Source organism: Gadus morhua, chromosome 1, assembly GCF_902167405.1.
Source record: "Gadus morhua chromosome 1, gadMor3.0, whole genome shotgun sequence".
Taxonomy (NCBI): Eukaryota; Metazoa; Chordata; class Actinopteri; order Gadiformes; family Gadidae; genus Gadus; species Gadus morhua.
The window spans coordinates 12,050,310-12,072,237 of NC_044048.1; the positions used below are offsets into that span (position 1 = coordinate 12,050,310).

The 21,928-nt window shown below is 46.3% G+C and overlaps 1 protein-coding gene across 1 annotated transcript in view; it reads right to left on the reverse strand.

Annotated features, from left to right (window-relative positions):
- Positions 1-21,928, reverse strand: part of LOC115549543 (metabotropic glutamate receptor 7) — a 51,181-nt gene that overhangs the window by 4,846 nt on the left and 24,407 nt on the right. The window contains exons 3-8 of the mRNA XM_030364814.1: positions 17,369-17,504; positions 16,701-16,855; positions 15,588-15,725; positions 13,064-13,264; positions 9,397-9,536; positions 6,911-7,849 (exon numbers count right to left, since the gene is read on the reverse strand). Coding sequence (XP_030220674.1) covers positions 6,911-7,849; positions 9,397-9,536; positions 13,064-13,264; positions 15,588-15,725; positions 16,701-16,855; positions 17,369-17,504 — 1,709 coding nt within the window. The remainder of the gene's footprint in view (positions 1-6,910; positions 7,850-9,396; positions 9,537-13,063; positions 13,265-15,587; positions 15,726-16,700; positions 16,856-17,368; positions 17,505-21,928) is intronic.

Consider the following 21,928-nt stretch of genomic DNA (forward strand, 5'->3'; position numbering starts at 1 on the left):
CAATGACCGAAAAACACTGCTACCATCATAATAACGCACCAATCTCCAATGCTTCCAAACTATGACGAGACATTGTGATATCTGAGCCCTATCGTGGTGTAGTTTGCTGCATTGCAGTGATGTGCGTATCTGTATTGTATTGAATTATATTTGATAGTATCTATATCTGTATTGTGTCCCAAATGATATGGCACTGCATTGTATCGGTATGGTAGTGAATGGTATCCGTATCTGTATTGTATTAAGGGATATGTCCCTTACTAGATTTTCAACAAAGAACAGAGCCGACCAGACTGCAGCATTGCAACAGTAGATCTGGGTAAATATAACCATGTGTGAAGGCAAACCATTTATTACAGCCAATTAAAGCACTCATATCACAACTGGGATGGGCCTTATGGCAGTCATAACCACTTAACAATATCCATGCAACTGGCCAAAAGAGATATTAGATCATCACCAATCCTTTTGCCAACACAAAAGCCCAAACAACAGGCTATATCTGTGGACGTTTTCTTGTTGTTTCTTAAACCACATATCCAGCCACAGTTAGGAATGTCCCTAAAATCAGACAAATGCCAACAGGAGATAATTTAACCGTCTCCCAATTTGCTCTGGGCGTTCTGGGGAGTTGGAGCGGTTGTAGATGAGGGGGAGGGGAGGAGCAGAGCAGTCATGCATGGCAAGAAATAATCCAATAGCGTTTATTAAACTCTGACCTGGAGCTAAACTGGGCTTGGTCGGAGAGAGAGAGAGAGAGAGAGAGAGAGAGAGAGAGAGATGGTCATTCGTATTAATGATGCTAGCATCGCTGGAATCTTCTGAACCTCTTCGCATGGCCTCCTTTTTTTATCCCATCGCTCGCGCTAGGTCAACTCTAGGTTGGACCGATACACCGGACGTGATACACTAAGGGCGGCTTGATATACCGCCCCTTGTCAGGGAGTCGTTTGTCTTTTGATATCGTCCCGTTACCTTGTGCTTTGTGTTACTGTGCGCATCAGCTGTTTGAGGTTTTGGGCACCGAGTGATTGCGGGGAGGGTACACTCTGTACCGATGACGTGGAGCTCCCCCACGCAGCTCGCGCCCACAAAGGGAAAGAGACGGGCTGAGGATTAGGAACAAGGCTCGGGGTATTCTTAAATACGGTCAAAAGCTCTGTGGCACAGTGGGGTGTTTCGAGTGTTGCCTCTGAGAGGTTTGCGCGCTGTGATAAGTGGTTTCAAAATCATTCACAAGACTGTCATTCATGAGAGCCACATTTTCATAAGTGCTTTTCTCCCCCAGCACACACACCCCGCCCCCACTCCTCCCCCTCCTGAATTTTCTTTTTTAATTTTTAATGGTCGAAATGTGAAAAATCATTTGGTTTTGGCATAATTGGCTCTTTTTTCGTGGAATCTTTGAAAGACAAGGTTCTTTTTTTTTTCATCCATTTTAGTGTGTTTGTGCAGGAGGCTCTTGTTAGGGCTCAAGGGTCTCTGGAAGAGCCCAGCGGCTTGTGGTTACATTATAAAGAGCACATCAAGTCTCTCCTCCAATGATCCATCCCACTTGAAAACACCAACTGCCACTTAAATGCTCTTTGCTCATCCAAAGTAACCATCGGCCACGAGCGCATTCAATCGCGAGCGTAGTAACCACTAAGACCATGAAATGCTCAGTGTGTTGGCCCCGAAAGAAGGAAAATGTCACCATTAGCATATCGTTTTCGTTGGGTAATATCACCGCCAGTGGTATTCATTTCTGTTACAGAGCTATTTGTGTGCGTCATCCTCGCTTTGTTTTCTGATCTCCGTTGCTCTTTCAGATACTCAATCTAATATACGCACTACAGACAAGCCTGTTATGCTCTCTCTCTCTCTCTGTATCGTTATCTCTCTCTCTGTCTGTCTCTGTGTATTTCCCTTTCTCTGAAGAGCAACATCAGAGGGTGAGATCTGGTGCGCCATGCAGCATTAATATCTTTATGAATCTCATGGTGCTTGCTTGTACCTTGCAACAACTTTGCAATCGCCGCCTACAAATTAGAAGCATAGAAGCATTGGAAAGTTATTTTATGCAATTAATTGTGAGATAATTTGTTATTATTGGATGACATTGTGTTGTTTGAAACTGCCACAGTAATTTTCATTCCAGATGACACAAACTAGGGTTTTCCCCAGCCTAAGATACAGTATATTTACGTTGATTTTGAGCTCTCTTGATTGCTCTCATTACTGTGGAGTATCACCAACAAACAATCCCATGATGCATCCTGATGTACAAGCCCTAGCTACTCTCACTGAACATCTCTCTCTCTCTCGCTCTGTGTACGTCGGTGTAAAAAGGGGAGAATAGTGCCTGCTTCAGGTAGTGCCTTTACTTCAGGTCTGTGATTGGACAGGTGCCCCCCGCTGATCAGAGGTTCCAAAGCAGTGCATGCTCTGTCATTTCTAATCAGCGGTGAAGACTCCGCCCAGCTTCTGCGGCGATGGCTAGTTTGGTAATGGGGTAAGCTGTCTGGTAGTTTCTATGGCAACCCGAACACGGGTTTGGCTTGAGTGTTTTTGCGCGTAGCTTTGATCAGCGCTTCATGAGATTCTGACTGTGTGATGCCTCTATACGCGGCGACAACAGGGACCCCGTCGCGAGTGATTTATTGACGGTGTGCTGCTTAACTTAATGCAGGTGTACTGTAGGTATGAGCGAGAGGCACTAATTGAACAGACGTGAAAAAAACAACCTGCCACCAGAAAAGCAGCCATACACGTGAAATCCACACACAATGAGGAAGCACACATGCATCTGCCCGCTGTGTGGTTCCCTCGCTGAACCATCGTTTTCAGGGTGCTTTGGTTTTTTCTAGGTAGGAGTTTGTCCCACATTCTCAGGCCTCTTCGTTTTAAGTTTGTTTTGGTTTGTCACGCAACATTTATTATTAATTGTTGTTTCTTTAACATAAATAAATCCATGATATAACAAGGGCTCGGCAACTCTTTTCTGTTTATAGCTCCGGTCATGATTTATTAATGACCTCATCAACTCCTAAACGATTACTTGTGAATTTTGCATTTCATCGGCAGGACAAATGGCACTATCAAGGCCACAACACATGCCGGGCGTTCTTTATATACTAAACAGATAACACCCACTGGGAAAAAACAGTGCACGGGAGGACAATTTAAACAGCACTAAAAGAGAGCCGTGAGTGTGGACGATAAGGGACGAAGGTAAGGGATGATTCGAATGCATGCCGCCTCTTTAGAGCCCGAGAGAGCAGGCTTATCGTCTACCTGAAGCGCTCTTGTTGTTTAGGGTGGCCTACTTTCTAGTGTACTGCTCATTGTCATGAATAACCATGGCTGGCCCATTGTCGCTCCGCCCCACGCAACACTGACAGAGCAGGGCCGTCTTGCGTCTAAATGGCGAGATAATGAGACAAAGGGGACAATAACCATTGACAATAATCACATTATTATAGCACTATAAAAGCAGAATAAAGGTTCGTCTTATTCACTTGGGGACAGTTGAGGCTGCGGACCGCCCTGCGGACAATTTAATATACCTGTGATTGTGAATTCTTCTTTATGAGGTATTTTGGCGACATTCCCAGTTTATGCAATCTCCTGAACGTTGTATATATTTTTTAACATGGTAATGGCGGTCGTATTCAAAATATCTCCCATCTCAACAAAAATGTCATAACTAATTGAAATTCACCAGCAGCAGCTTGGAATACGATTGGTAAAAAATATATTTTTGGGCTAATTTAAATTTTAATGAGGAAATGTAATACATGACACGTAAGCCTTGAAAATACAACCTGGCAGGCTTGACTGCTACCGAGAAGTTCCTGTCGGAAGTAGTATCTGTATATGTAATTTAACAACACCATAAGTGCTTTTAGACACAAACTGAAACTTTTTGTACTAATTTAAGTTATTTTTCCCTCTTTCTTCAATATTCTTCAAAATAACTCTTGCATCTACCTTCCACTCCTAACAACTTCCTGTCCCTTGGGTGGCCAGTGTTTCCATTCTTTTGTTGCCTTGCCTCGCCAACACTACTGTTTGTTTTATTCCGGTCATTTATATTAAGTACTTCAATTCTGTTCTCTGTCTAACACGCTGTACGGCAATTCTTTATAGAGTACTATAACCATAATTGTGCGTTATGCAATTTCTATGGTTGTGGTTTTATCAGCAATCATCTTTTTGGTTTCAATCCAGGTATGTTTCTTTATAGTGTACATCAGATGCATCATGGGATTTTTGTTCATATTGAGAGGGCTCAAGAGAGTTGTAGTACTGTAAAATCCTTAATAGATGTTAATATACAGTAAGTAGGCTAATGAGAACTTTATTTGGCCTGGTCTCACATGAGAAGACATTGTTGTTGTTTTTAACTACCACACAGTTTCAAACACAAAAATGTCTTCACATAATGACAAATAATTTCAAGATTAATTAAAACCAACATAAAAACTAACAATGCTCCTATGCTACCAAAATGGGGGCGGCCATTTAGATGTACAAGCCTGATGAACAATGAATCATTTGAATTACAAGCTTGTTTAATCTCCCTGTGTGTTTGTGTTTGTATGTGTATGCGTGTGTACAGTATGTGTGTGCTTGTGTGTGGGGGCTGGTGGTGGGATTCATTCATCTTAGTGTGTTTTCAGGTTTCTTTGTTGTTGTTATTTCTTTGGTTCGACTCACAATGGTTCTCAAATAATAGAGCTCAGCCATAGGGGCAAGACCAAACAAGACAAATGTAAATAATGAAGGAACATAGACACACACCTATGAACACACACACGCAAACACACACACACATACACACGCACACACACACACAGACCCCCCCCCCACACACACACGCACACACAAACAAAACAAAAGATAGAGACAAACAAACACACACACACACACACACACACACACACACACACACACACACACACAGACACAGACACAGACACACACACACACACACACACACACACACACACACACACACAGTATTTTATATTAATGTCCGGATAGATATTGGAGCACAAAGGGAAACACTGTGCTGCATTTGTCTTTCTCCTTCACCCGGGAGAGCCTAGACGTCCACAGAACGCTTACAATCTCGCTTCTGGCCTCAAGTGAAATAAATTAACTCCTATACTGTGCTGCGAGGCATGCACGCAATCCCTACTATAGCATCCCATGTGACGCCTGCAGCGCAGACACTCTTTAGCTGCTACAAAGGCAGGGAGCAAGGTTACACGGCCCAGGCTCGCCCTCTGTACTGTACCACTGCAGCAGGTGAATGAGTGTGTGTCAGAGTGTGCGCGCGTGCGTGTTTTGTCTGCGCGCGTATGCATGCGTGACGTATGGGCGCGCGTGTGAAGGGAGTTAACAGCATAGAGGAGAAGATAAACACATTAGCAACTCGCTAGCTGCCGCGAGTAACATAATGAACTCCTAATCGCTGCTGAGGGTGTAATTCATCTATGAAATCAGCAGCAAATTGAGAAGGGGAGAATCAGTTTGCGATCCATCTCATGCGCTAGCCTGGCAGGAAGGATATTGAACGGCGCGCCTCTCGAAAGGTTAGGAGTAACACTTTCCTGTCTGCGTCGATATTCTGTCAGCAGAAAGCCTACCAAAGCGTGGTCATGTCATGTGTATACCTTGGGCGGTGCGATGCGAGGAGGCAGCCGGGCATCGCACGCACAACGCCCATGAGCACAAAGGAACCACGGCAGGGCCAGCGTCGAGGAGGACATGGGTGTGCCTGCGTACGTGCGTGCCAGCAAGCGTGTGTGCCGTGTTTGTGCGTGTGTGTGTGTGTATATGTATGTGTGTGTTTGTGTGTGAGCGTATGTGTGTGTGTGTGTGCGTGTGTTTGTGTGTGTGTGTGTGTGTGTGTGTGTGTGTGTCTGTGCGTGTGTATATGAGTGTCTCGGAGAGGGTTGTCAGGCTGCCTCGCTCTCAATCACGTCCATCGTCTCAAGTGGATCCTCCTTGCTTGGCCTGTCGCCAAGGGACTGAATTCCCCCCTCCCCCCTTTTACTCCACCCCATCTGAGTGCTTTTCCTCCTTCTCCTTTCTCCAACTCCTCCCAATCTTCCTCCTCCTGTGCCTTCCCCAGAATGAGACGTAATCATATCTCTGTTCATTGTGGAGCTAAGAGCTACGATAACATGCTGCCTTCATGCACCCGCAATCCAGAGTCAACCTCGGGTATCTTGCACGCATTGTGGTGCTTCCAATTCAATCCTCCTCCCTGTTTGAATCCCCCCTTCCTTTTCCTTGGTCATTTCTGCAGTCCCCTTGACTTAATTATTTTGCAACGTGTTTCAGCCATGTGCATTTAAATTGAAAAGAATTCAAAAGTCGAAAGACGTCCTTGACTCAAACCTTTCTTTGTTTGCCTGCAGTGTCTAATGCATAATAATAATAATGATGTGTGCCTCCGCTACACGTCTAGTGTGCTTGAGGAAATCAAAGGGAAACAAAAAGGAGAGAGAAGAGGCAGACTAAATGAGAAAGAGGGGGTGAGGGGGGGGGAGGGGGGACAGGATAGGGGAGGGGGAGATGGAGATGAGGAAGAGAAAATGAGGAAAACAGGAGAGGGAAACAGGATAGAGAGAACAGGAGAGGGACAGGAGAAGGGGGAACAGGAGAAAGTAGGAGAGGGAGAACAGGAGAGAGAAGGAACAGTAGAAGGAGAACAGGATAAGGAGAACAGGATAAGGAGAACAGGACTAGGAGAACAGGAGAAGGAGAACAGGAGAGAAGAGACAAGAGAAGGGGAACAGGAGAGAAGAAACAGGAGGGAAGGCACAGGAGAGAGAGACAGAAAAGTAGAACAGGAGAGAGACCACATGAGAGAGACAACAGGAGAGAGACCACGGTAGGGTAACCCTTGAATCACCTTCTCGGCCGACTGCGCCGTGCCGAAGAAGATGGGGATGAAGGCGAGCCACACGATGCAGGTGGTGTACATGGTGAAGCCGATGGGCTTGGCCTCGTTGAAGTCCTCGGGCACGTCCCGGGTCTTGATGGCGTACACGGTGCAGGTGACCATCAGCAGGATGCTGTAGCCCAGCGAGCAGATGATCTGCAGGTCCGTGATGTCGCACTTGAGGATGCCGCGCGCCAGCAAGGGGTTGACCGTCTTCTGCTCGTCGTAGTCCACGATGGTGTTGGGCGGGTCCACGGCGAACCACACCAGCACGCCCAGCAGCTGCACGCAGATCAGGCTGGCGGTGATGGCGATCTGCGAGGTGGGGCTGATGAAGCGCGGCGCCGTCACCGTCTGCTTGCCCTGCTCAAAGATGCGGTAGATGCGGTTGGTCTTGGTGAGCAGCGCCGCGTAGCTGATGCACATGCCCAGGCCCAGGAAGATGCGGCGGAAGGCGCACACGCCCGCGTCGGGCTTGCCGATCATCAGGAAGGTGATGATGTAGCACAGGAAGATGCCCGTCAGCAGCACGTAGCTGAGCTCGCGGCCCGAGGCGCGCACGATGGGCGTGTCGTTGTGCCGCAGGAAGGTGGCCATGACGAAGATGGTGGCGATGATGCCCAGCACGGCCAGGAAGACGGGGATGACGGCCCAGGGGGAGCTCCACTCCAGCTTGACGATGGGGATAGGCTGGCAGGCGGTGCGGTTGGGGTTGGGCCGCATGTTGTAGGCGCACAGGCGGCACGAGGTCTCGTCGTACTGGTACTGGTAGCCGTCGCAGAGCTCACAGTGCCAGCAGCAGGGCATGCCCTTCACACGCTTCTTCCTCTCGCCCGTCTTGCAGGGCAGGCTGCACACCGAGACGGGCACCTCGTCCTCGGAGTCCCCGGGCCACTGGAGCTCCTCCACCTGGGGGTCATCGGCAGCGGGAGAGAGAGGGTCCACCCAGGGAGAGAGAGGGAGAGAGAGAGGGGGTGAGAGAGAGAGAGAGAGAGAGAGAGAGAGAGAGAGAGAGAGAGAGAGAGAGAGAGAGAGAGAGAGAGAGAGAGAGAGAGAGAGAGAGAGAGAGTGTGATAGAGAAAAAGAGAGGAGAGAGAGAGAGAGGGGTAGGGAGTTCTTTGTGATTAAACGGTTAAAGGCGAGGATGAGGACACAACACCAAGTCAGCATGAATATTAAATAGATGTTAGTTCCTGATACAGCATGAATGAAGCATGCATTGCAAGTTACACATTTGTTATGTATGTCATTGATATTTATCACCAGGTCTTTGCAATGCTGTTAATAACCTGAAAAAAATCGTCACATTGATTTAATAGAGGAAGAGTTATAAATAAGATATTCATAAAGACATATTCTCTTTAAATCAGCGATTTAAATTCATGAAATAAGTCAAATAAAAAACAAAGACAAACAATTTGACATACGCTATACCATCTCAATAAATGATGAACTCTAGAGCATAAAATGCGGGTTACAGAGAGAAGAATATCATTTTATGTCTCATGATCAATTATTTAGGGTTCTACCGTGTATGAATTTCGATGCACTCTCAAAGTCCCTTATCATATATGATAAGGACACACTACAAGGGAGAAGCCATAGCCTGCATTATTGAAGAAACAACGCATGGAGCCTGGAATATAGTTGACACAAGTCAGTAATTGATATCGGCAATCTCGGAACAGTCATTCATTTTTATGCACCCTGATTGATACTTGAATCTTTTCAAGAATTCCTTCATTCAATGAAACACTTGGTAGAAAATGAGAACATCTCTATAATTGAAGCAGCTGGTATATTGTTAAAACAAGAAACAACAGAACCCATATTTCTCTGAGTTGAAATACTCAAGTCACACAGGGACACCCACTTGTGTGTGTGTGTGTGTTTGTAGGGGGGGGGTCGGGGGGGTGACACCTATATGACAAACGGTTTTTCCGAGGGCGTGGAGGTGCAATTTGTTATTCGGACAATGACTGGTGCTCTCTGGAAAGCCTCCTGATTACACACCATGTGTGTGGAAAGTAATGAGACCAACAGCGCTGTTACCATGGAGACCCAAAACTCAAGATCTGTCATGTGGCCACTGTCGTTTTTAATCCTGTTTTGTCAGTTGCTTACTCTGCATTTCATATATTTAATTTAATTAATTGGAAAGCTAACATTTGTGAACAAAGCAATAGTGACGTTTGTATAGCTTCCATATATCATCGTTATCAATTATGTCCGCCGTTCCCCCCGTGTTAGCTGGGTTAAATCGTTTGAGAAAAATGTTTTCTTTGCTGAGATAGACACATTAATAATGTAATCCCCATATAACATCGCAGGAAAAAATAACAGATTCCGTTAACATCTTCTTAATGGAATCTGTAATGTTTCGGTGACAAGATGTCCAAAGGCAGCTAGTTGTGTCCCCCTTCAGACGTATAACCTTCATACATATATTTGCATACCCTCAGCTGGAGCGAGTCCACCCATTGGCCGACCACCTTGTACTCGGGGTTAGTGTTGTTGGTCGTCTGGAACTGGAACAGGTCGTAGCGACCCGGGGCATCTCCGTTCTTGTTAAACATGACAAAAGTGCCAGCGCTGCCTGTAGAAGAAGCATTAATAATGCTGGTTAAAATGCACGACCATGCAACAATACTGTTGTGTTTCACGTAGAAGTAGCGTGATTATGTAGGCTAGTAAAGATGACACGATGCGTTGGGTCTCTGACCTAAATCCACTGTGCTTAATCAAAATGTGCAGCGGCGAGGGTTTGTAGCCGGGCGGAGCGAGTTATGGCCGACGAAGATAGCTCCCTTCCTCACCTGCTGCCTATGTATCAAGCTTACGCAAGAGGGCCCAGCGAGGAGCACAATGGCGACGGGGCGCTAAGGCAAGCACAACATCATTAGATGCGTCTGTCTGGTGCAGTGAGAGACCTCAGCAGCTGTGCGTTCTCCACATCTGCGGCCCTAATGACATAAGATACCGATGTTCGTGATCGACGTGCAGATCAACGGGATAAAGGTTTGCACGTTCCAAAGAAAGGGCGCAAAGAAAGAAGAAGGGGGATGGAATTGGGTCACAGGGAGTCGCATCTGGCCATTGTTGTTCTGCAGCCAATCTTAAGCACTGCCAAGCAGATCTCGGCTAATAAGCTCAGTCAAGACTGTGGACACCTGAAATCATTGTGCTCTGGCAATAGACTTACGTTGTTGGAGGGGTGTGTGTGTGTGTACGTGTGTGTGTGTGTGTGTGTGTGTGTGTGTGTGTGTGTGTGTGCGTGTGTGCAGTGTGTAGGTGCGTACACACACTATAGGAGGGTTGTGTGTTTGTGTTTGTGTTTGTACTGGACCCCCTTGTGTGTGTGCCAGTGGTAGAAGTATAAATTGCTGAATGGTGGAACCAAGATGATGTTAACGATGTACATTGTAGAATGCAGTGAGTGTGTCTGTAAAACCGACTTATTCCTCTATAACATGCCCGTAAATATTTAAATAGATATGTTCAGGTAAATTGCGGCATTAATAAATAAGCAGACTATTGATGTAAGCATGGTGTGCATCTTCGACCACGTTTCAAGCTCCTCCCACAAGCCGAGCAGGACCGCCGTCGACAAAACGTCTCAAGTAAAACCCTCCAAATGAAACAATAAACGGGATTGTATTCTAAATCAAAGAGTATGAATAATCAGCTCTTAAAACCCTAATCGGGTGTGTGTTGCCTCCACTGTCATGGTGGGCTCCTGCCTGTTGACAGGCCGCGGGTGAGTGGCTTCGTCCCGGAGGATCGCTTAAGCAGATAAACGTAAATGTCGGAAGAGATCCTGTTCACAGGCAACGCATTAAACCACGACGAGGCAGGTGAGCAAGAGAAATGTTGCAGCGTTGTTGATACAGCCCCGTATAGTAAAAGTCAAAGGGATAAAGTCTTATAACCTTGGTGCTCCGAATAATCCCCCACATGCATCAGCGTGGATTTCATTTATCTTTTTTAAAGGGAAATGGGTTGGTAGGTAGGAAGGAAGGTAGGTAGGTGGAGGGAAGAGTGGACGGTGTGGTTGTCAGGTGACATTCAGCAAGGGGAATTGCCTACCCTAATGGCGAGGCTATAAAAAAGTCTAAGGACATGACCAGCAGCAGCGGAAGCAGCAGCATCGTGTCCAAACTGCTTGGTGGTGGTGGAGGAGTGGGGGTAGGGTGGCTCATATGTAGATCGCTGCCTCTGGATGGTTGGATGAAAGGCTAAAGCACCTCTCCGTTTTAGTCTGAGGCCACGGGGAATAGCAGCTCCCTCCAGTTTCATTCTGCACAAGGACGTTTGTCATTGAACATTCCACCAAAGAGCCTGCAGCCCGGTAGGAAACGCAGAGGTGGCCAGAGACAGAAAGTTGTAGCATTTAAAAGCTGACTGAGCAGCGATCTCACAATACTGTTTAACAGGAGACACATGGCACACCGACGGGGAACACATTTGTAACTCTGTTTTTGTTTGGTGTCGTCGCGTTGTCTCTGTTGACTGACGAGGCAGCGAGCGTACTGATGTGGACCGCAGAAGCCCGTCGGGACATGCAGAACATCATTTTTTGTCTCGGAATTGTGATGAAACAAACTCAGAGGGTGGCAGGCATGCTAACCTGTCACTTGGCTCCCAGCAAATAAAGACAGCAGACAAGTCAACACTGCGCGGAAAGCGAGGAGATGTTGACAAAGTGTTTACAACTGTTTACCACTGAGGCAAGAAAGTAGCCAATGCGCCTCAGAAATGTCCCACACACAGACAGACAGAAAGACAGACACACACACATACACAGACATACACATGCGATAGACCGACAGACACATACACACACACACACACACATGCACAGGCACATGCATATGCACACATACACACACACACACACACACACACACACACACACACACACACACACAGGACCACGCATACCCACACACAGACACACACATACACACAAACACACATACGTGTCGATGAGACATACACACACAGATACATACACACTTACGTCAACCCAAATGAAAATGTCTGTTTGCGTGGACCAAAAGCCATTATGAATTCCATTCCATTTCCCCCCCGCCTGGCACATTCCGAGGGAACAAATGATCTGTATAGAGTGTTTAGTAAGGGCACTATATTGGATGAAAGATTTATAGATTCAAATGGGGCTTCAGAAGTGAGACATGACAAAAGTGCCGTGTTGCTTTGCTGAGTATAGCGTGGGCCGGCTCGGGATCCACTGCTGTGCTTTTCGCATCATTATCCCGTTCCTTCCTCTCCCACTCTCCCTCCTCTCATGGTCTCTGCCTTTCCCGCCGCTCCTTAGCTCGATGTCTGCGGCACAGTAGGGCCATCCACAAAGCTCTGACTGATTCACTCCCAAACAGACATTAGCCATGATACACACACACACACACACACACACACACACACACACACACACACACACACACACACACACACACACACACACACACACACACACACACACACACACACACACACACACACACACACACACACACACATCTTGCCAAAATACAGTGACAAAGGAAAAGACCAAATATGATTGCCAATGGCACAAAAGGACTAACATTATCAAATGTAATGATTTGTGAATATATCATCATTTGTGGTAGATAGTGGGGAGAATCATCTTTTCCACACGATTATTTCTGTAGCTTACAACTGCAACAGGCCAGTGGAAGGCAAGCTATATATAGTGACTATATATACTGTATACAGTACATTTATATAAAGAAATGAGACTGCTACTCATGCAGGAGAAGGTAGCCATGGAAAATGTGTCATTTCAGTTGCAGAGAGACTACACATTTCTAGGGAAGCAAATATTATAGATATAAAGTTAGTTTTACCTCATTCCTATACACACACACGTACACACCCCCACGTACACACACCCACACACACACACACACACACACACACACACACACACACACACACACACACACACACACACACACACACACACACACACACACACACTAACGCACACATACGCTACACACACACACACACACACACACACCCCCCCACACACACACACACACACCCACACACACACACACACACACACACACTCCTCACCATTGAAGGTGGCGTTGCGTATGTACTTGAGCAGCGCCTTGCCGTCCGCCGCCTCCATGTCGGGGCAGATGCCCGGGTAGTCGGGGCAGAGCTCCCGCTGCATGGTGTGCAGCGCGTGCGCCATGGCGTACACGCCGTCGATCACAAACTGCACCTTCCCCTCCTGCTCGTACCTGGAGTCGATCCCGATGCGCTCCTGGCCTGGGGGGTGGGGGGAGGAGGTGGGGGGGGGGGGGGGGGGGGGAGGGGGAGGGGAGACAGCGCAGAGAGAAAGAGGGGGCAGGAGGACAGCCAGTCAGACAGATTGGTCATCGCTTCACTTGTCACCATGTGTGTCATCGTCAGCGGCCCCCCGCCCGGCCCCCCCGCCAGCCCCCCCCCCCGCTGGTTGTTTCCCCCACACTGAGCTTCTGAAGGTGATTGGCACCGCGGATGAGGCCGACGGCGGTACGGAGGGAAACCAGGGAGCCAAACAACCCAGAGGATCAACGGGTTCACCATCGTAGTCGCCGAGACATTTGGTTGAATACGTTTGAATGGATTTTTTAGTTTGCGGTCCCTGTTTGGTTTAAATATCAATTCTTAAGGGGGCTAAAGTCTACCGCCAACACTGTGTTTCATGATGAGTGCTTCTGAGAGGAAAGAGACTGTTGCATTGGACGGGTAAATTAAGTACCTTCACTGGTCTGAGAGTTGAGTCGACATGTGGGATGAGCTTTATTGGGTTAATGTTTATGAGAGAGGCAAGACAAAAAACAAAGGAAATTGCAATGTGATTCAATTTGAATATGTCAGACAGTGTATTCACCACTATTTACTTTTATATTACTTCCATACTTTCCATACTCGATTACTGCCCTGTATTCTTCACTATGGTCCTGCATAAAGTATTTGAGCAGACATTTACCAGGGTTCCACAGTTTCCCAAAGAAGGCTGTAGCGTTTGATACAAATAAAGTTTTTTCTCCTATTTTTTTATCCTACTCAAACTCTGCAATAACCCCAAACCAATTAGCAAAGACAAATAGAGAAAGCGTCATTTGTTGGAGATGCCAGACTATGGCAATTTTTGTGACAGACAGGTCCAGAATGGATTGCTTAAATTAACTACTTAAGTATTACTATCATCATGTTACAATCACATTGAACAATAACAATAATGAGCAAAGGAGATTTGCTTTGTTTTTATCCATCTGCACAGGATCGAAGCAAAAGGGAAAGTGAGCATTTCATTCTGTGGTTCATTCTGTAGCACTTTCATGATTTTACAGCCTCACTACTCTGTTCACCATGCCTGCTTTAAAACACCTCCCCTGTGTAGAATACATCATAAACAATGCCTTTAAAATATTTTTGTAGTTATATTTTAAACCCATTCTATTATTTAGCAAATAAAACTTCATGAAACAGAACGCTGAATAAATGATAGTTATTCAGCATTTCAGAATTATTAATGGTAATGATGCAACACAAAACAAATAAATGACAGGCTTATGGAGAAATTGCATGGAATTGGGTGAGAAAGGAAAGACCATATTATTCCCAAAACTCACCGTAGGGGAGTACAAAGCATGAAGGATGACAATCCATACAGCCCAATACCCATACAGCCAACATATATCAATTAGGATTTTCCCAAGTTTTAGGGCTGAATGCAAAGGCTTCCAATGTAAAAGCAGCAACTGGCACTCATGAATATAGAATAGAGGGTTCTGGCATCAAATGGAAACACGAAGGGTTGTCCAGGGGTTTCAGTTCTGAAACGGAAACTAATTCTCGTCGGAATGGCATAGAAGATGGGCCCGCATTTTACATCCCTCGTGTGAAAAGTACCCTTTGTTTGGCTAACAAAAGGAATGCAACCCTCTACCAGATTCTGACGCCCCTACCAATGACAATTAACTTGTTATTTGTACTGTTTGTGCCGTGGACGTCCTCTGCATTATGCATGCCAGAATAATCAGAGCCATGAGCTATTTGGTAAATATATTCAGAGCATACACCTGCCTGTCAAACCCGTTGGCGGATAAAGGCGGGGAGGACCCAGATGAATTGCATATCTTCTAACCAACACTATCATTACTGCCAAAACGCTGATGCTTACAAATTGAATCAAGAACAGCCACTGTGGTTTACTTTGCTTGGAGTTAAATGTCGCCGCCGATTCTTTTAACGCCCAGTCCTATAAAAGTGACGCATGCTGGCAGCCTCCTATCCACCGGGCTTATACGTTGTCATTAAATCCCATGACCGGGCTGCATCATGGTGTCCATCGGTGAACCATGAGTGTCATTGAGTGATAAGCCCTCCGCCTCAAGGGCCCTGACCTTAGCATGGCTAATATGGCATGGCTATTATTATCTCAATGCTAACAACCCCTTCCTCCTCGACGGGCCTGCTGGGTCGCCTTGCACCAGGTGATAGGGGCTCTCTGTCAGTCCCGGCCACTCGAGCAGCTAATTAAAAGACAATGCAGCAGGTTCAGGTGCAACGAGCCGACGTTACCCTCGTTAGCTCCTCTCACCTGTGCATTTACGGCTGGTGTCCTCTCTCTTGGACGAGCTGAGGAGCCGGCAGTCAAAGTTCTCCTCCCAGAACTCTGCGAACCACACGTTCCTGCGGTTGTTCTCCAGCGTGAGTCCGGTGAAGTATTCGTCGAATCCTGGTGGAGGAGGAGAGGGGGGGGAATTCAGTGAAAATAAGAGAATGAACATTACCTCAAAGTGATGTGCCCAACCTGAGGGAAGACAGGGGCGGATTTCCCCGTGAACTTTAGGAAGCGAATCATGCTAGGGATACTCTTTCATCATAATGTGACCACTGTGGTTTCCCTTTCTCTTAAGCCCTGTGGATCTTTAGTAATTTCTTTCATCCAGGAAATAACATTAATTTTAAAGACAGGATGCATAATAAATAACTGGGGAACCGGATTAGTGCCACAGCCTGTTGCCACAGCTTGCTCGGTCCTGTAGGGGCTCTACATTTTGTTTGCTTCGTGATGTTCATTAAAACACAGCTGGATTCAAGGTATGGGCCATTAATTTTGTTAATAAGTACAAAGCAGAATTCAGTGGAAGTATATGCACCCACTAGCTCAGGGGGTACAATATGTATGCCAGCTCCCATAGAGTTAAGAGAAGGCTTATTTCTCGCTTCCTAAGAGCTTTGTTTATGCTTCTTCTGAAGGTTCCTATGGACACACGGATCATACACGCAGCACGCTCATTAGAACAACATTGGGCATACTAATGTGAGCATTCTCTTTTTCTGTAATAATGTCCATGTTTATTTCTCATAGGAGCTCATGAACTCATTGATTCATAGAGATAATTGACAACCTTTTATCCTTAGGGGGCTTTAAGCCTCCTGACTTAAAGCGAATATTGTCTCCAACTGGACATCCCTGATTCAAGCAAGTGTGATAAAAGTCTCTTAATGCAATAATGGTTATTAAGAATGCCCTGCTGGACGGAGCCATCACGAGACCGCATGCTGGGAAGCCACTCTTCTACTGGTTTGGTTTTTGGTTCCTCAAACTAAAAACACCAATGCCGTCATTTCCTTTTTCATCGAGACATGGTCACCTAGGGGCAGAGAGGATCACGCGGGCATCTATCTGAGTTTGGCGGTTGCTTACCTTTAATGGACGAGCGTTTGGGCAGTATGGTGATAGCCCCCACAGCAACCTCCTCTAGCTGGTGGATGGGGCTGCCCTTGGCACCCCAGCTGTCAGATCCAATCCACAGGAAGTGGCCCACTTGATTGGCCCTCTTGGTGGCGTTAAGAACTCCCCTGTTGAGGACATCCATGCGTGAGTTGCATTGCGAAAGGTTCTCCGAATAAGGTAAGTGGCGCCGCGAGCCATGACGACAAAGGCCTATGCAAAACATATATTTATAGTGTTTTTGCTGAGAATAATTAACAATATTCTTGAGAGCATAACAGTGTTGAAAAGGTACAAAATGTCTCTGTTCATGCTATGAGTATCAACATAAATCGAATTCCACCATTATACAATGAAAACAAATGTGTTCATTTTATGTGACTCCGCTTCCTATGGATATTTCCCAAGGGGCCCTTTTAAATGAACAGTATCTCGGTTTTTCAAAGATAATTTGACGTGTTTGCCTAACCACTGTACACACAGTAAATCTGTTTTTGCCTCCGGCCCATTGTAAGGCGGGGGGGGAGGGGGGGGGGGGGGGGGGGGGGGGAGTGTTTCTGTTGTTCCACAGAGATTAAAAACCTGGATATGGCAGCCCATCAACACCCCCTTGAACAATGTTGATGTTGTTCACGCCTCACCGTATGTCTTCTTCACTGGCGAAGATGACGACTGCCCTTGAGTGCTGGGTTTCCAGCAGCTGTTGGACGGCCTTGTCGTAATCCTCCAGTTTGGAGTTATGGGGAATCCTCAAAGACTGAGCGATGCAGATCCCCCCTTTGAAAGGAAGCAAAGCAAACAGAGGATAAGGGACCCTCGCGGATATGCTTACCCACCTCCGCATCGCACATCACGTTCTGACGAATAACCCAATCATCTTGCTTTCTCCTTCAGCCCTCACCCCCTCACTCGTTCATTCATTGTGTTTTTCCTTGTTTTGACGCCTCGATCGGCCACTCGTTCCTCAGTTCATTCACTCAACTCCTGGTTTTATCATGTCAATTAATGATCCCATCCATTCACTCCTTCCCTCCTTCACTCGTTCCCAACCCAGGACAGAAGCACCGACAATAGAAAGGATAAGAGTCAGAATATATTTTTTTCTCCCAACTCAGCTGTGGAGGATTCCTTCTAAATAAAACAAGGTCATGCATTCTGTAGCCTATCTAATAGAAAATCCTACTGTGACAGATTAAAAAGAAAGTCCCTTAAACAATAGCACATTTTAGATATATATTGTGGCAGACGCCATGGAGGAGTGAGGGGAGCGGTAGGTCTGGCAACCTGCTGGCTCCACCCTCAAGCCTTACATGGACTTCCTCCTGTTAACGAGGCAAGCCTGAGGATGGAGGACCACTGTTCTCACCAATTCAGCCCTTACCTCAGTGCCGTTGGATACCTCCACTCAGCAGAGAGGGGTGTCCGGGTTTATGACTGTTATAGACTAATCCAATAATCCACCCCTACCGCGGTACAAGTCACAGATCGACATTACAAGACAGATAGGTATTCTTGCCATTGGGAGTTTTGTGTGTATTATCTCATCATACTGGTTGCTGGGCGGAGCAGATAGCATGGAGCAGCTACTGAACAAAGAGGATATTAATGATGACAATAAATCATTCCCAGACAGGTCATCACTAATGAGTTTGTACAGGTTGAACGGGGCTGATTGCCGCCATGGTTCGCTAAATAGTTGCCAGATATTTGGCAGGCAGCTTGTGACGACCACCTTGCCTGAACTTTGCTCGCAAATGTCCTTGAGGTGATAGAAGTGAGATAACTGTTTCCTGATAACCCGTTGTGGTGTGACGAATACAGTGGTGTGTAGAGGAACCACTAGCAACACATAAGGTCATCATAACAGTGAGTGTTGCTGGGGCTGATATTTCATCTTCAACACATAAGATCTATAATAATAGGTACTATGATGCTGCTATGACAAACACTTCATATGTCAACTTTAAAACCCACTCATGTAGGCTGGGTTCAAAACAATACGCAAAAGGTAGGCCTTCGGCTGAGTCAGGCCCTTAGCAGCTGTAAAAAGTGTGTTGGAGCTGGAGCATCCACATATACTAACAAGATGAACAGGTTTTACTGACTAATGGCGGTACACAAAGGCTTTTACCCAAACCGGGTTTCAATTAATTTAGATTATTATGGAGCAGGTAGGGGTTGGGCATGTTGGTCAAAGATAGTAAGGCGGCGGAAATGGAAGAAAGTGGAACAATTTAGCTAGACTATAGCCACTGCACTACAAAAAGGTGCAGTGGCTATAGTCACTCAAAATCTCTCTTCTCAATAGTGAGGTTAAAAGGAACAGCAAGGTTGTGAATACTAAGAGGAAAAGTTCAAGCCTTACCTATGGTACAAGTCAGATCAACAGATTGTCTGCTTCAGCACAATCTAGCTAGCTTGACTCAATCGAAAGCGATAGAAAATATCCATAGTCTATCCATAGATCCAACCATTAAATATACAAATCACGAGAAAACCGAGAGTCAGATCATTATTGTTCTCCTCAGGCTCCTAATTAATTTAATATAAACAGCTTTTAGTTGGCAGAACATACTTTACTAGTTCCCCCTTAACTGCAACGCTTAGCAAATAGCTATGGGACTGCTGCTGTGAATCACCTATCCAAATGTTGGCCAGGAAGAATCCTCGTTAGGTGTAACAATCATGTGGGTATGTATGTTGTGGTTGTTATTTTTGGAAATCCTACCCAAATAGACCAACAAAAACAAAACAAAAAGAACAGAACCGGCCTGGCTGATACTAAGGGATTTTGCTTTATGGGGACAATGAAATATGCATGGTGTCTTTAGTGTGGAGCAGCCTGGGATTTTCTGCCTCTCAGAGGGACGATAGCTCCCTTTCAGTTGAGATTCCACTACCCAGACATTCTTTAGGGCTTAGGGGACCTCAGATTATGATACTGTACATTTGAGCCTTTCCATTTGGGGAAGGTGGACAGTGTCGCCGAACCCTGAATAATGCCTGAGAGGGGAAATGTTGAAGTTTGCAGATATCACTGTCGGACACTGTCAGAAATTAATCATATATAAAGCATCAGATATATGAGCGAGAGAGACAGAGAGAGAGAGAGAGAGAGAGAGAGAGAGAGAGAGAGAGAGAGAGAGAGAGAGAGAGAGAGAGAGAGAGAGAGAGAGAGAGAGAGAGAGAGAAAGAAAGAGCGAGAGAGAGAGAGAGAGAGAAAAAGAGCGAGAGTGAGAGAGAGATGGTGAGATAGAGAGAGAGAGACAGAGAGGGTGGGAGAAACTGAGAGAGAGAGAGAGAGAGAGAGAGAGAGAGAGAGAGAGAGAGAGAGAGAGAGAGAGAGAGAGAGAGAGAGAGAGAGAGAGAGAGAGAGAGAGAGAGAGAGAGAGAGAGAGAGAGAAAAAGAGCGATAGTGAGAGAGAGAGAGAGAGAGAGAGAGAGAGAGAGAGAGAGAGAGAGAGAGAGAGAGAACACGCCCACCCACCAGAGACCGTCCTAAAGGCTGCCGACCGGCGTTTAAATTATTTAATATCTCGAAGAGATTTCCGTCAGTCTGTCTGTCAGTAAGATGTCAGGCTGGGGGAGGGAGGGAGACCTGGCAGATGTAAATGCCAGGCCTGTCTGGGTGTTGCCAGTCCGGCGAGTTGGGGTCAGACTCTACACACCTGCCACTGGGAGCTGTGCTGTAGTCATACCACCCCTAGCAGGGAGACGTGTGTGTTCATCACACATGAAAAGACATTCAAAAGATTGAAAATAAATATAGTTTGGTCTGTCCGCACACATACCAGTGATGACCGCCATGCACAGCATTGACTCGAAGGCACAGCCATTAAATATTATGTGATGCTAAATGCGAGCGGTAGGTAGGAGACGCAGCAATGAAGCCATTCTCCCTTGGTCCAAGCCGCCTCCATCAGAATGAGGGTGACTTGGACCCAACAGTCACCTTCTCTTTCCTCACTCAGTTCCATGCCGCGAGGTAATCCATAACGATCCAATTACATTTATCATCCCCTGCTCCCGGATGGGCAGACATTCCACCTTCAATTCCCTCTACCTTGCAGACACACAGACACACACAAGCGCCCCGAAAAAAGGACACAAGAAATCCTATTGCAATTCAGAATGCTATTTACAGTGGGAACTTGCAATGGGAAAGCACATCAATGGCAGGCTGCTGCAACCTCTTTCACAAAAGTGCTTTTATAAAGTTTGATCAGAAGGAACCAAAGGTACGACGTGTGCCTGAATCCAGATGGAAACAGACAAAGCAATCACGGCAAACATGTGTAACAGAAAACTGCAGAAAACTAAGTCAGAGAAGACGGGAAAGCAAGTCAGGAAAAGGATCGATAAGCATTGACCAGCGCCACGTCGGAACTTGCTGTAATGGCAGCCCTAATGCATTAGCCTGCTGGAAGATTCTTGAAGAGTGAAGAAGGAATTCTGCTAATGCGTCTGACATTTCATGGGAACGCGACCGAGCAGTTACAAAAAGGAGAATCTAGAGCAGAGAAAAAACATCTTGTGAGCCCGATCCTTGGCATTGTGTTCCTGTAACCATGCAAGTCTGCCTTGAAATCCATCCCTTTCCCATTTCCTCCTCTGTGATCGTGCCTCTGACAATTTTAGGTAATACACGAGAAATACATTTAGTTGTTGTTGTTGTTGTTTCCTGCAATCCGTCACACGCCACTGTCGTTTCTCCCCCCAAGTGCCTTTGATCTATACGTGTGCTTATGGTACTCCATACTAAAAGGCTTCACGATAGAATACAGTACAGAGGCATTCATACAGGAGCCAGGAAACTCAGTGCCAAGCCTAGAGCGTATATGAATGCAAAACAGTGTTTCATGACTGCATCTTAGAGGAGATGATGTGTCGATGTGAACAACATCATTTCGCCATCCTCTTTGGCAGCTGTTTGAACATCTCGTTACATTAGTGTGCATTAGTGTGAGACGCACCACTCTTCATTAAGGGGAGGAGGGGGGGGGGGGGGGGAGGAGGAGGGAGCAAAGGGGGGCGGGGCTTGGGGGGGGGGAATGTTGACATGACGACTGAGATACCAACGGTTTTCCTCAAAGACGCAGAGCCCAGAAAGGGTTAATAAGAGTTCCAGGAGGCAGGTTGCACTTTGTGCCAGCGTCCCTCTCCCCAACACCAACCGCAGAACCACAAACAGCATTTTGAAG